At 50.8% G+C, this 15448-nt stretch overlaps 1 protein-coding gene across 2 annotated transcripts in view; it reads right to left on the reverse strand.

Moving 5' to 3' along the window:
- Window positions 1-15448, reverse strand: part of NINL (ninein like) — a 156933-nt gene that overhangs the window by 22613 nt on the left and 118872 nt on the right. The window contains exons 15-21 of one of the 2 annotated variants that reach the window (XM_032849436.1): window positions 13827-13956; window positions 11527-11636; window positions 10215-10543; window positions 8144-8282; window positions 7142-7293; window positions 1425-1529; window positions 360-429 (exon numbers count right to left, since the gene is read on the reverse strand). In XM_032849436.1, coding sequence (XP_032705327.1) covers window positions 360-429; window positions 1425-1529; window positions 7142-7293; window positions 8144-8282; window positions 10215-10543; window positions 11527-11636; window positions 13827-13956 — 1035 coding nt within the window. The remainder of the gene's footprint in view (window positions 1-359; window positions 430-1424; window positions 1530-7141; window positions 7294-8143; window positions 8283-10214; window positions 10544-11526; window positions 11637-13826; window positions 13957-15448) is intronic. The other variant, XM_032849435.1, reaches the window with a different exon arrangement.

The following is a 15448-nucleotide window of genomic DNA, read 5'->3' on the forward strand; positions in this document are numbered from 1 at the left end:
TAGGTGGGAATTGCATATATGGGGTTTGAATTCATGATTTTCAGAAGAAAGATATATATAAATAAATACTCATGAAACCATATGCATGTGAGTGTGTATGTAAATAAGAACATACATACTCCTTAGTTCTAGCCATTAACTGTGCTGGAAGTAGTGACACCCCAGAGAGGTGGGGGCTCTGGTGGCACTTCTGCACCCATGTTAACATCCCGACTTTGAGCCGGGGAAGGGGTGGATGGGCTGGCAACTCTCAGGTCTTCCAGAAAAAATTTCTTTCCTTCCTTTTTGAAAATCTGAAATTACTTCAAACTAAAGAGAAAAGCGTTGATGTTAGTGTCATGTGGGTATCAACACCTGACCTGTTTGTTGAGTTCTTCCACTTCAGAGCAGCTCTTTTCCTGGTCTCTCTTTAAAACCTCGATTTCCTTCCTGTTGAAGAAACAAAATATACAGTGTCACTGAGCAGCTAGGTTCTTTTGTCCCAGTCATTGCCCCCGAACAGTGGGGGCTTGGGGATTGCAGCCGCAGAACAGACGCTCACGCTTGCTCCTGGGACCCCCAAGCCACCACCCTGCCACTGTTCTCCACCACTGCCACTGCCCACCCAGTCAGGACCCCGACCCTGGGAACTCGAGGAACACCGTCACTACTGCAGGAACACGGTAAGAACCTCCATGGCATTTCTTGGTCACACAAAATAAGATTTCATTAGCAAAATGTGACCGTTCACACACAGCGGCATAGGCAGGACTAAAACAGCCTAGTATCTGTTGGTGTCTCTTGTAAATGTAAAACTTCCTGGCAGCAAATAAGGGAAATAATGGTTTTTCTTTCTTTCTTTCTTTCTTTCTTTCTTTCTTTCTTTCTCTTTCTTTCTTTCTTTCTTAAAGATGTTATTTATTTATTTGAGATAGAGCATGAGCACTAGCAGGGGGAGGGGCAGAGGGAGAGGAAGATGCAGACTCCTTGCTGAGCAGGGAGACCAACTTGGGGCTTGATCCTGGGCTCCTGGGACCATGACCTGGGATGAAGGCAAATGCTTAACCCGCTGAGCCACCCAGGGATCCAGAGAAACAATGGTTTCTAGAGGAGAAAAAACTTCTAGATTTCAGACTTGCTATAATCTAATAGCAATCACTTGTGGACCACCTGCTCTGGACACCATACTTTAATAATCTTTAATTTCATTGTTGGGGGAAAGAAAAGGTCAAACTGTCCTTGGATAAGACTATAAGACTATGGCAATGAAAGCAGAAAGCCACTCCTCTTCCACACACAGGTGTTTAGACACTCAACAGGCTGAGCCACCCACGCGCCTGAACACTTCCCACTTTCCCCAGCAACACCTTCAAAGCTCATTGTACAAAGGGCAAAGTGTGTTGCAAACTGGAATCCAGGCAGAACCACGGAGCTAAGGCCCTTACCTCTGAGCATCATTTGTCCTTTCTGCAGCTTCGAGCTCTTGCTGAATCCTTCCCAGCTCATTTTTCAACGATGCATTTTCTTCAGAAAGCCTATCCAACTCGATTCTGCATGAAAAATTACCATGCTTGATAAGCATGGGGACCCCAGGAGCTGGCCGCAATCCATAATTTACGTGCATATGGTCTTGCAGAGGGAAGTCATGGTGGACCCTGCATCATCCCTGGATGGCACAGAGCACACTGTTCCTTTTCCCTTATACACTGCTAACCTGCTATGGTTTGCATCTCCCAAGCAATAAGCTACAGAAAATAAAACTTTCTTAGCTTCTAAAACAGTCACGGAATCAACAACTCATCAATGTATTCACCACCTCAGCTCTGTTTACTTCATGTTACAGCTGACCTGTTACCACATCTTACAACCATTAACTAAAATGAGTGTGCTCATGGTTGGTATCAATGCACAATGCTGGCTGCGGGTCCTTAGGTTACTGCAAGGATGGTCATCCCCCCACCAGAGAACTCCAGCATGGAGCTAAGGAACACAAAGGATCAGAAGACCAAAACACATTCTCCTCTTTAGAGAGCACTACCTGCATCATACACTCTGAGGTCAGCACAAGGGAGGAGAAGACTGGGGAGATGTTCACATGGTGCAAGATGGATCCCTCAATGGGAAAAAGCAAGCATGAGTAATTACTACATGAACCAAGTCTGCCTGGAGCCACCTTTGCTTTCTAGTAACTTAGAGATCTCCACTTGGGTAACACCACTGACATATGACAGATAAGCAATTTACCAGTAAAGATCACAAATGAGGCAGCTTAAAACCCATATTTGCTGCCTGAGAAATTTATTCTTTTTTTTTTTTTCGACTTTATTTACTTGAGAGAGAGAGTGTGCACATGCAAGGGGAGGGGGAGAGGGAGAAGCAGACTCCTCACTAAGCGCAGAGCCTGACATGGGGCTTGATCCCAGGACCCTGAGATCATGACCTGAGCTGAAGGCAGACACTTAATTGACTAAGCCACTCAGGTACCCCACCCCCAACCACACAAAGCAATTTACTCTTAATAGATGCTGGTCTGACATTTGTCTCCTCCCACCCCCATAGGTCCCTATCTGGCATTATCTTCTAATTTTTTCAATTTAAAAATACTCAAAGCCACAGGGTCTGCCCTATGACATGACAATCCCATTCTTAGGCACAACCCAACATAAATGCTCCAAAAGACACAGATAAGAACTTTCTTAGCAGTACTATTTATGCTGACCGAAACTAAACACTATTCACATGCCCATCCACAAGTGAATGAGTAAACTGTGGAACATTCACACAACAGAACAATCCACAGCAACAAACCATATGAATAATCTACAATTATAGCTCCTGGATCATCCTGGTGGGCCCAATGTAATCATAGCATCCTGAAACATGGAAGAGGGAGGGAGGAGCATGGGTGTCAGAGTGATGTGATGTCAGGTGGACCTGACCAGTCATCACTGGCTTTAATGATGGAAGGGGGCCAGAAACAAGGAATGCGAGTGGCCCACAGAGGCTGAAAAACACGAGAAGAGCCACCAGGAAGGAAGGAAACCCTGCCAACATCTTAATCTTAGTCTAGTCATAACCATTTCAGATTTCTGAGCTCCAAAACTGTAAAATCATAAATTGTGTTGTTTTAAGCCATTAACTTAGTAATAGTGGTAATTAGTTACAGCATCAATAGGAAACTAATACACACACAGAGCAACAACTAGACAGAGTAGACTACCCAATGTCAACAGTGGAATCTTTTTTTTTTTAAGATTTATTTGAGAGAGAGAGAGCATGCTTGTGAGTGGGGGGAGCAGCAAAGAGGGAGAGAGAATCCTCAGCCAGGCACAGCATTCTAACCCAGGACCCTGAAATCATGATCTGTGCCAAAAACAAGAGTTGGACACTCAACCAACTGAGCCACCCAACCAAACATTTAAAGAAGAACATGCTAATCTTTCTCAAACTATAGACCAATACTGATGCTAAAATCCTCACAAAATACTAGCAATTGTCATCATTTAATAGAGAGTTTCTGGTTGGAATGATGAGAAAGTTTGGGAAGTAGAAAGTGGTGATAGTTACACATGGCACATGTTTAATGCCACTAAATTATGTGGTTAAAATGGTCAATTTTATATTGTGTGTACATTGCCATGATTTTAAAAAAAGTCAGTTTTTTTTAAATTGACAGAAAAACTAATTTAAGAAGACTGATATACTTAAAGGATATTAAAGAGAAATGATAACTAAATGCATACCATGATCCTTGCTTAGATCTGGGGTAGGTGGACAAACTACAAAGAACACACTGAAACAGTTGACAAAATGTGGAAGTGGAGTGCAAATTAAAAATAGCAGTGTGTTCGAATTAAGCTTTCTACATGTGCTAACAATACTGTGCATATGCAAGAGAGCTTCTTGTTCTTACAAAGTAACATGTTGGCGGGGCACCTGGGTGGCTCAGTTGGTTAAGTGGCCACCTTTGGCTCAGGTCACAATCCCAGAGTCCTGGGATCGAGCCCCACATCGGGCTCCCTGCTCAGCGGAGAGCCTGCTTCTCCCTCTTCCTCTGCCTGCTACTCTGCCTACTTGTGGTCTCTCTCTATCTCTCTAATAAGTAAGTAAAATCTTTAGGAAAAAAATAACATATTGAAATATTTAGCAGTAAAGTATCATAATGTCTGTAATTATCTCCAATGATTCAGAAAGAATTTGAAAAGGGTATGTGTGGAACTGTGTATACACCAAAATAGCAATAGCAACCATGGATGAATTCAGCCATGTGGGCCTTCAGACCACTTCCGCTCTCTAAGCTGCTGGCAGAGAGTCTGTCACGGTCTAAATCTGGTCATGTCACTTTCTGCACTTTGCTTTCTCCTTGATAAAGGCCCAAATCTCCACAAAGGCCTTTAAGATCCTCCAGGTATAAGCTCTGCTAGCCAAGGTGCCTACGGCTAGTGTGGGTTTGGAAGGCAGCTATGCTCATCACTACCCCACCAACACCGGCTCTGGTGGGGGTTTGGAAGGTGGTCCCATGTGTTTCCTTAAAAGTGGCCACAAGGCCAATATATTGGGAGTTGTGGCCAGGGGTGGTCCACTGTCTGGTGCTAAGGACAAACCTGCCCTCCCAGAGCAGGGGCTGGGTACCCACCTTGGGGGTGAGGGATGCCGGTGGGCTCCGGAGGTGCCTGCATTGCTGCTGAGCACAGTGGACTCCTGCAGGCAGCGCATCTTGTGTGAACTGACCTCTCAAGGGCCCTGGAGACAAGTGTTCCTCTCTCCTTGTGGGATACTTCCCCTAAAGACACAGCTCCTTGGCTTCTCCTTCCTCTGGGGGGGCTCCTTCCTCAACTCTCCACCTACCTCACTCCACAGGAGACACCACAGACTCCTCAGTGTAACTGAATGCTGCCCTCCCCTTTTCTTGGTCAGTGGCATTTCCGGGGAGTCCTCTGACTGCTCTGAGGCCGACTTCCAACTTCCCTGTGAAAATCCCATCCTCCTGTAACACATCGTCTTGGCCTCCACACTCCTGTAAGGTGACTTCCTGCACCTCTGATGCTATCACTCTGGCCCCCAGCAACTGTCACTTCTTGCCTGGACAGCTGCAGTAACTGCCTCCTCCTGCCCTCTACCCACCTCCTTCTACACACCTACCCTACGACCCCTGCAATCCAATCTTCTTTCCCTGGCTAACAAAGAGCACGTTTCCATAGCTGCCCGCCTCAGGGCCCCAGCAGCCAGCCTCCCAAAAGCCCTCCTCATGCCTGCAAGAGCCGGCTCCCACCCACATTTCCTTCTGCATAGTCATCTCCTTGCTCCCAAAGCCCTCTACCCTGGGCAAAGTCTGCTCCTTCCCCAGGTCCTCCTCTACCTTCCCAGACCTGAACAACTCTCCTCCCAGAAAACTACCAGCTTGAATTTGGGCTGGTCATTTCTATGTATTTTCTTAGGCTTTCACTATTCGTGCACATGTCCCTGGGAAATGTACACGGTCTCAGCAGCACGGCCTTTAAGTTTCCTCATACTTGAAACAGCAGCACGTTTCTCCCTGACACAGAGACACACAGGAAGCACGGCACCTCCCCCACAGACCCAAAGCTGTAAACCTGTCTTGCAGCGGGCTGTGCTCCCTAGCTGTGCCCCACACAGAAGATGCCCCATTAGCACTGTCAAGGGGTGAAGACCCTCCTGAGACTACAGCTGTGACTTTAGTTGTGGGGTCAACAGGCTCAAGGTGCTGGGCTGCTTCTGCGCATGCCTGGGTCCTGCCACAGACTCATGCCCAGAACAGGTGCCCATGGTGTATCTGCAGGGTCTAAGACCAGCCTCTGGGTGTGCTGTGGAGCACCCAGGATAGTAAGTGTGTGTTCTACATTCATTTCGCACTCCAGGCCCTCTGGGGGAGGGCACCCTCTGCATTCCATGGGTGACGAAATTGAGAAGACAGGCCACCACAGACAAGGTGCTCTGTGGTTTAGAGACACCCATGTAAGAAGCAAGGACATCAAGTAATGGTATCTCCGGGAGGTGAGGAGACCTTGTGCCTAGGAGGCTTCTAGCTATGCTAATGTCTTGTCTCAAGCTGAGTGGCACCTTGACATTTCTTCCTTTTGGTTTCATGTCAATCCCACATAATCTTTTTTCTCCCCATGGTCACCCAGATAGCAGGAGCTGATGCCTGAGCTGGACTGTAGGTCTCACCACACACCTATGATCATGCTCCAAGACAGGCCTGGGTCTGCTGGGAGCTGGCATCACCTACCTGACAAGTGAAACAATACCTCACGGAGCCTCCATCTCCACAGGAAATGGGCCCCACACAGGTGTACTGTGCAGGGGTCATGGGACCAAGTGAGCACACGGAGGATAGACCATATCACATGGAGCACGGACCATATCACATTGCTGTGCCTGGCATGCCAGTACCTGTAACATCTCCCAGGGAAGCCTTCCATCTCCAGAGTAGCCAGAAAAACATCTAAGGCCATGTGCTGCAGCATCTGGAAAAGCCTAGTCTCTAGAATTCTGGGCTTCTGAGAAAGAGCATGTGTCAGCCTAAGTCCCTCAGGGAACCCCGGGAAGGAGGGCCTGGATGCATTCTTTGAACTTGGCCCACAGACCAACATTTCCAGGCCACCTCCCCAGCTGGAGGCTTTCCTGAAGGCATCAACTGCAGCAGCATCCTGAACCCCTGGGGCACTCATGCCCCAGCCCGAGCCTCTCAGGAGGTGCCTGGGCTGGACGGCCTTGTCTGTTGCCCCACTCACAAAGCTCAGGAGCTTGCAGTTCAAGGACAGTGCCTGGAGCATATGCTGGTGGGGCAAAGTGGTGGGTCCTGCTCAAAGTCAGCAGAAAGAGGGCTCAGGCGACCCAGGACTGAAGCGGGGCTCCAGGCAAAGTCTTTGTCCTTGTGAGACTAGCAAGGACTTCCTAAGGTCAAGAGCAGGGGACATCAGTGGAGCTGCCCAGAAAGGCCCAGCTCTGCCCTCACCCACTCACTGGGCATGTGGTGACCTCTGGGATGCCTGGGGTCAGGGCCAGGCTTATGACCCCTGCACAGGCACAATGGTTACATAATTCCCTTCAGCAGCTGTGCCACGGCCCATGCAGTGGAGTGGGAGGTGAGAGGTTAGAGGGTATAGCCTGACATTCTACAAATGGGTAGAAACCACACCTGTTGTTCTTTCTCGAATCTGCTTCTTTCTCAAGAGCCCGGACGACATCTTCCAGCTGCAGAAGTTTGGTTTTCATGTCATCCTTCTCTCTCTTCAGGGTCGTGTTGGCCTCTTCCTCCTGCAGGGACTTGAGCTGCTCCTGCCCGGCCACCTAGGGACCAATGACGTGAGGTTGGGGGAGCGAGTGCCCTCCTTGGCCTTGTCCCTGCTGTGCTGCAACCCCTGCTCCAGGCTGCTCTCCCCAGGCTGGCCCTGCTCCTCCACAGCCTGCCCTTGGCTCCTTGTGGGGACCAGCCCCCCATTCAGGTACCTAGCTCGCTCTAGAACAGCCAGCGACCTCTATCTCTCCTCTGCCCACTGCAGGGGGGTGAGCTGGTAAGGCATCTCCTCCTGTTCCACAGAGCAGCTCCTGTGCCTCTATCTGGCTTCAGACCAGCTGAGCTGCCGGCAGGAGGCACTGGCTCCCCCAGAACTGCTCTCCTGTCCACCCCACATGGGTACACCTGTGCCCACCTCTCAGGGGGAGCAGAAGCCACCTCTTTGGCAATGAACACATGCTGACCATCCTCTCTGAGGCCAAGGCTCTCCAAAGGCTCTCCATGGGCCAGGGCTGGGCGCTGCCCAGCATTCACATGGCACAGGAGCTGGCTTGGCACATCTCTGCCCCTGGTTTGCCCATGGCCACACCCATCACAGGTTCCAGCCAGGCCAGGGGCTGCCCCCTCCTGCCTGCAGAAAGGGGCGTGGGGTCACCTGTCCCCTCCTGCTCGCGATCTGCCACTGCTGACCAATCCCACAAACAGGCCCACACTATGTCTGTTTCCCATACATTTTTTCCATTTACTTCCTCCAGGCGAGCTCCAGCCTCTCCTCCTCCAGGGCGAAGGGCTTGCAAAGCTCTCCCTATTCCCTGCCTGTCAGCTCCTGCAGCTTCAGCAGCTGACTTCTCCAACGTGGGTGCATCTCCTTCCCCCTGCCCTGCCTCTGCTCCTCCTGGTCACCTTGTGGACTTGCAGCAGGGGGCTCAGTAGCACCTCTTCCTTCTCCTGCCGAGGCTGCAGCACTAAGAGCTTACAGTGGACAGCCTGCTGGGCTTGCATCCTTGAGAGCTCGTAGTTCCACACAACTTCAGCCTCTTTCCTACAGAAACAGAGCATGTCACAGATACTGTGGGCAGAGCTCCAGGCCCAGTCCTACCCCTGGGTTGGAAAGGCCTCCTCACAGGCTCCTCTTGTCCTGACCGCAGACCTCCTCTGCCTGCTCTTCCCCTCACCCCCCATGCACCCTAGTGCCCCGTCCATGCCCTGGGACCCTCTGTGGAGGGTCTATGGGAGGATATGCCCTCAGTGGGGTTGGGTTCTACATTTAGAAGCTGACACGAAACCATTCACATATATATAACTGTTCAAGTGTAAGCTGATTATAACTAAATAGGATTAAAAACTCAGAATCTGAGTCATGTAGGCCACATGTCCAGAGTTCAGTAGCCATACATGGCTGGTGGCTACCATCAGGGACAGAGAAGACACAGGACCTGTCCCCCATCACAGGAAGTACTAAGGACAGTGCTGGTCTAAAACTTTAGTGAGATGTGTGTATCTCGCCTACAGTTAAAGCTCCTCTTGAAAAGTCGGTTCAGTTGCTAGGCACTAGGCCTTCATGGCCCTGGGAGAGTGGAGTCCTAGCCAAGGTGAGGACACTAAGGACATGTTCGCTGTTCCTGGCTGGCATTGGCCTGAGAACAGGACACATGGCCAGATGTGGCTCTAGCTCCAGCCCAGGGAGGGACTGTGAGCAGCAAGCAGGTACTCCAAATGACTGGCGCGGGCTGGTGGAAGGGGCTACCCTACACGGGCCCATCTGCTGCCAGTGGGGGCACAGCTCTAGGGTTTAAGAGAAAATAAAGCTCAGAGGAAGCACATGACTTAAAAATGACCTTTATCATCCTGTAGGAGAGTGACAGTTTCCATTGGCACCTGAGGGCCTACTGGCCCTCCACTGTCATCCGACTGCAGGGAGGAAGAAGCACCCACAGACTTGGGGAGTGGTCTGGTTCTTTCACAGCACATCCAATGTACTTGGGCTACCTCCAATCACTGAGCCAAAGGGGAGAGCTGGGTCAACATATGCTGGGCGTGGTCATCCCCTCCTGAGCTAGGTGGGTCCTAGACACCCCTCAGGACATGGAAGGGCTGACTAACTAGCGCCATGGCTAAAATAACTAGTCACTCACTCTACCAAGTCAGACCCACTCAATAAGGAATGGACACATGGATAAGTCTCATATAACTATGACACTGTTGGACACAAGATGCCACATTCCAGTTTTCCAAATAAACCTTTCCTCTCCTTTTCTCATAACTTCTGGCCTTTCCAAGAAACTCGCTAACCCAAATTACTTGTCTTTCCCATTGTTTTAGGGGTTTTAAAACTTGTATCCATCTGCTCATGTCCTACAATACCATGTCCTAGAAAATGAGATACTAAAGGAAGAATGAAATACTAAAGGAAATAGTACTAAAGAATTATTAGAATTATTAGAATGAGATCCTAAAGGAAGAACATCTTTTCAAAGAACATTCCTTTTCAAAGGAAGAACCTTTCCAAGTGTGAGGCAAAATTCTACAAGGAATTTTAACTCCTAGGCTCTAAACACATATTTTTAATACAAAGGGACAATCCCTACCTGATGACCTGTTCTTTCTTTCTATTTTATTTTATTCATTTATTATTTAGAGAGCGGGGGTGGGGGGGTGCCTGTGAATGCGGGGAGGGGAAGAAAGGAAGACAGAGAATCTCAAGCAGATAGCACTGAGCATGCAGCCTGATGAGGGGCTCAGTTGTGCCTGCCTGAGAGCACGACCTGAGCTGAAACCAAGAGTCTAACACTTAACTGAATGAGCCACCCATGCACTCCTGACCTGTTCTTTCAATGCTCACCTAACTGCCCCAAGAAAAAGCACCCCTTTAGAAGGCACTAAGATTCTGAGCAGGTTGCTTGACGAAATTTCAAGTCTGGATTCTTGGCAAGCACCACTAGATGTAAGATCCTGAAAGGACGCAGCACCTGACCTGACTTGTGGCAGCTCAGTCCGATGCCTCTGGTGCTGCTCCTGCTCCAGCGGGTCCTGCTCTTGGGCCAGCGGCCCAGCTGGGCCAGACAGCGCCTGCATGCAGCACTGCCCCAAGTCCGCCCTCTCTGGGAGAGGGCCACGGGTCACCTGCTGGAGCTGGTCCTGCAGGCCTCGGATGAGCTCCTGAGACTTCCTAAGCAGCACCTCCAGGTCGGCCCTACGGCACTCCAACATGTGGATCTCAAGCCTGAAGGCCTGCTGCATCTCCTCCCTCTCCTTCATGAAGTCCCTTCTCATCGCTTCCATTTCCCTTTCGTAGGAATTGACCTGAAAAGAGAAATGGGAGCAGTGCTGATCAGGAGTCCTGAAAATGACTTACTGGACAACACAACACAGAAATACCAGACCTCTAGGCATGACACCCAGAGAACTGTGGCCCAGACCCAAAGAAGTACACAGGCCTGTGAAAGGAAAGAGCAGCACTAAGGTCAGTGGAGCCTCTCCTGGTGCTGGTTTCGGTTGCTGTTGTCTCCCATAACCTTCACAAGGGCCCCAGGAGGCAGGTCCAGCAGATGGGTAAGAGAGGCCAGGATCACGCTGGGCCAGATGTCTGGCCCGGCCATCCGGAGGGCAGAGAGTGGGACAACTGAGAGAATTGCGGATCCTTACTGAGACCAGTGCATGGCTCTGAACATCCTCTGGCCCCCGGGACATGACTACTGCAGGAATGTCTAGCTAATGCATCCAGGGAGCCCAGAGGCACAAGCCCAGGACAGGCAATGCCATCTTGCTTCTACTCTTATGCCTGATAACAAATCCTGGAAACAAGTCATGGAGATGTCCCTCAGTAAAACCCCACCACCAGTCTGCTAATGGAGCAGAGGACAAGCTCATCTAAGAAGATAGACTCAGCCACGGTCCTGGCCACAAGGCCACAGAGTACCCCACAAAGGGCAATCCCAGGGTCACATCAGCTTAGAACACAGATGGAAGCTATAATTTCCTGATGGCAGTGTGGGCGGGGAGGTCTGGTCTCAGGGTGACCCCCGTGACACTCTGGGACCCATAACCCCATTCCCTCCCTTTACTGGTCATTCCTCTTCTCCTGCCTCCTTCCAAAGAAGGTGTGAGGCAGAATATTCATTTTATTTACATTTCTCCATAATCTCCTGTCCCCGAACAGGCTTCCTAAGGGGCACAGGATCTAGGGCACACGTGTGCACATGGAAACATGCACACACGAGTGAAGCTTTCCAGCATGTGGCACAAGGCTCCTCGGTGTCCCTGTGGCCACCCTTACCCGCCCTGACCTTGGTCTCCAGCTGGATCTTGAGGTCTTGGCAGTGTTCCTTCACCTGCTCCACCATTATCTCCGTTTCTAAACTCACTGGAATGGAGTCACCAACAAATGAAATGATGCCTGCAAATAAGGAGACATTCCCATTTCCACCCTGCCGAGGATGCCTAGGGCCGTTCCCAGCGCTCTGATCTGACATTTTGGCTGGCACTCGGCATTCAGCCCAGTCTTCTTCCACCATGCCCCCTACCAAGCACAACCTTCCATGGGCCCTTTCTGCAAGAGGAATGTGGTGCTGGCAGAGAAAGCTGACCCTGGTGGGTTTCCACAAGCAATGTTGAGTTCTCAAGGTAGCAGCTCTTTAGAAATCAGCATTCCGAGTCTTTGCCAGAACACACACTATTCAAAGATATAAGCAGGAGGCTCCCTGCAAGATCTGTCAGGCCCTTAGATTCCCTAAAAGATGCTGTGCATGGTACATTTACTGCTCCCTGAATTCTGTTCTCCGATGACGCCAGGTGCACAGAGGAACTGGGAAGACCGAGCAATGGCGACCTGTGGCAGTCAGTGCTTTACAACGAGGCACTAGGAGCCTTATTTCTTCAAGCTTTTTATTCTGGCTATGCCCTTTTCTTGGAGGCTTTACGTTACTTACTATTACATGATAATAACATGGTTTTTCAACAAATATGTTGGGCATAATAAATACTCATGAGCCAAAGTTCTGGCAGATCACATGAAAGGGGACATGAGCGACCCCTTGCTCCTGAGGATTCTCCTCACTGACAATATCAGATGTTCTTGCTCATGTTGCAAGGCACCTGTGGAATCACAAGCACCGTCCCCACCCCGGGGCACCAGGGACTCCTTCCTGGTGCTACTGAGTAACATGCCAAAGGGCTGACTCAGAATGTGAGTTTTGGCCACTGCTCAGGTTTTGTGTTGGTCCGAGGCTGGGAAGTGAAGGGAGATTATATACCCCTTAATAATTTGCCATGAAAATACTGATAGAGTGAGGGTCTTGGGCCCTAGAGAAGTCAGGATAAGCACTTTGGTAAAGAAGGTAGCCCCTGACTTGTAAGCCGGATCTGCCACCTGGTTCTGGCCAAGTAGGTCCAGGTGAATGGGCTGCTGGCAGGAGTGGCTCCAGCTGGAAGCAGTAATGGTACGGCTGCCACGATCCACACAGCCCTTCTACCAAAACTCTCAGGTGGCAGCAGAGCCCTCTTCCTTTGAAGGGGCTGACAGAACTTCTGTGTTCAGAGGGAGGGCGGTGGGGGGCAAAAGGGAATAGAAAGGGCCCTGGTTGGGGGAGTCAGTGGCTAGGGCTACCTTCTGGTGCCCCAGTCGAAGGTCTTTTGGACAAGGGCCACCCAAGGTACAGGTCCCTAGCTCTGTTGCTCCCTGGGATCTGGCTGGTAGCTCTGGACAAGCATCCCATGCTCTGTGCATCCCACACTCCTCCAGTGACAAAGGGAGTGCCCCTTAAACATGGCGCACTGGGCCTCTTGGTACTTAGAGCTTGTCCCAAACTGCACAGGCTAAAGAGTTAAGGAGAGTGAAGCTCTGGTCTTTGTCAGGTAACTCCTTCGGTGTCAGTGCTATGCACAGGAGGATGGAGCCGGGCCTTCTGGGGTGCCACAGCTGTACCCCACCTCGACCCTTTCCATACCATCCAGGGAGTAAATGTCAGCCCTCTCTGTTGCAGTCCACATGAGGCCTCTGTGAATATCAGGAGTCTCTGACACATTTTACGTATTTACCTTCCCTCTCTGAGAGCTGTCACAGACCCAACACCAGATGTCATGCTCTAAGCATCAGGCTCTGAGAGGGACTGGGACACCACCACCCTGCTCACTCCAGCCTCCCCTCTCCTCCCTTACCTAGATGACTATGTCCAACGCATGCCGAACGCTCACCCCAGGGCATCTCTCTGGATCCTCCCCATGACCAAAGAGGCCCACTAGGACATGCCTGTCCTGAGGTCACTACCAGGTTATCATAAACTTCATCATTCCACCCAAACTGAAAAACCCTTACCCTTCTCCCTCCTCCACCTCCCTTTGTGGGGGGCACTGTGGGTACTGTCCCTGGCCTTGGGTGACAGGCCCTTCTCCCACGTGGCCACTCAAAGGACACATGATCCCTCGGAAGCCTGACAGGCTGGGCAGCTGGCCCCCCACTCCTGCAGAGTCCTCCTGGACAGGGGGGAAGCCCGTGCAGTGGGGGGAAGATAGACACCCACTGCCACCAGCCTCTGGTCTCCCACAGCAGGAGCACACTACCCATCACCTCCCAGGACTGGGATCCTACCTGCTGGTCCGTGTCCAGAGAGGAGCCGTTCCTCTGGCTGCGCATGGGGCTGGCTATGCCAGCTTGGGGGCAACCGTGCCTGCAGGCCTTCCAGTGCAGCCTGCAGCTCGTCATTGCGGTCCTGCAGGTCCTGTAGGGCAGAGCCAGACACCCCCTGCAGCCAGAGCAGCCGCCTGAGGAGCGGCGAGGAGCGGAGCAGTGGCCCGCCTGCCAAGAGAGCAGCCGAGTGCCAGGCACTGACTGCCAGCACACAACACTTCAGTGGCCCTCCTGCCTCCTAAGTGAGCCAAACAAAAGCAGGGGCCACTTCTCAACCTTCTAGGACCCTGCACCACTTTTGAGCACTCCATATACAGGAGGGGTTCAGAAAAAGAAAAGAGTGGAGTGGAAACTGAGGAGAAGTGTAGAAAACACAGAGAACCATAAGAGCTGAAACCCCAGGGATGTTGTGAAGTGGGTATGAGACAGCAGGGTCCCAGGATGTGTCCTGGGTTTCTTTCCTCTGCTGCTGTTGAATCTGGGAAGTGTTCTTTCTACAGTTACTGAGCCAAGAGGATACCAGGTGCTTCAGACCAAAGGCCACAGAGCCAAGATGATCGTACCAAACAGAAAGGATGGGGTTTGGGTGAGCACGCACACTGGGGGAAGTGGAGGGATTGGGGAGGGTCATGAACGCTTCAGAGGAAGGGTCACATTTGCAACCAGTGTAATTCTGTCCACACGTGAAAGAAACATCTCAACAAGGACACCTGGTCACCTGTTTTTCAAATGGCTAGAAAGGGTACAGTTAATAGTCACTTTCTCAGACAGTCCCACAGCCAGCACACCACAGCTGTTTGCGTTGCCGTGTCCACTCATGACTCTGGGTCTGTGTCCTCCTTCTCTGGAAGCTTAGCAGGCCTGGGACTGGCAAAAGTGATGGCAAAAGTGATGGCAAAATTGATGCCCCATCTTCCAAGGGTGCAGCTTTTAACTAGCTTCTCCTTTTGGGATATTCCCTCTGGGGGAAGCCTAAGCTAGCTAAGGCCACATGGAGAGGACTTGGGGTCCTGCCCCTGGCACATCCACAAGGCTCCATATCCCTCACTGGGTTTTTAATCCTATTTAAGTTTCCTCTCCAGGAGGCTCTCATTGAATAAACCTCATCTTCCCAAAACTGTTCCTGAAGGCCAGTGCCTGGCCTGTGACTGCATCTCCCCTGGAGGAGGAGCCTCTCAGTGGCAGTTCTAGGTGGTGGGAGAAGGGACAGGCTCTGCACAGATGTTATCAGAAGCACAGATTCACAGAGGGTCATTGTACCTCATTCAGAATCTCCTAGACAAATATGCAAGTTTCCCCATGAGGAAGTAGTTCTGTCTGGGAGGGAAGGGCAGGGCAGAAAGTTAGAGCTTTGGAACAAGTGTGCAAAGCAGAGCAAGCACCCCCTCGTTCCTGACATAGCCTGTGGTCACTGCTGCTCCAGCCCTGGGATGTCTAAGAAAGCAGCACTCACCACATAGGCCACCGAGTATCTCAGGTGTGGTGAGTCTGAATGGAAGTGTGCTGCAGCCTAAAATCTACACCGAATTTCAAAGACTGGATTCTAAAAGAAGGATTTAATGGTAACATTGTAGATATACTGA

The sequence above is a fragment of the Lontra canadensis genome, unplaced genomic scaffold (genome assembly GCF_010015895.1).
Source record: "Lontra canadensis isolate GAN:19392208 unplaced genomic scaffold, GSC_riverotter_1.0 scaffold228, whole genome shotgun sequence".
NCBI lineage: Eukaryota > Metazoa > Chordata > Mammalia > Carnivora > Mustelidae > Lontra > Lontra canadensis.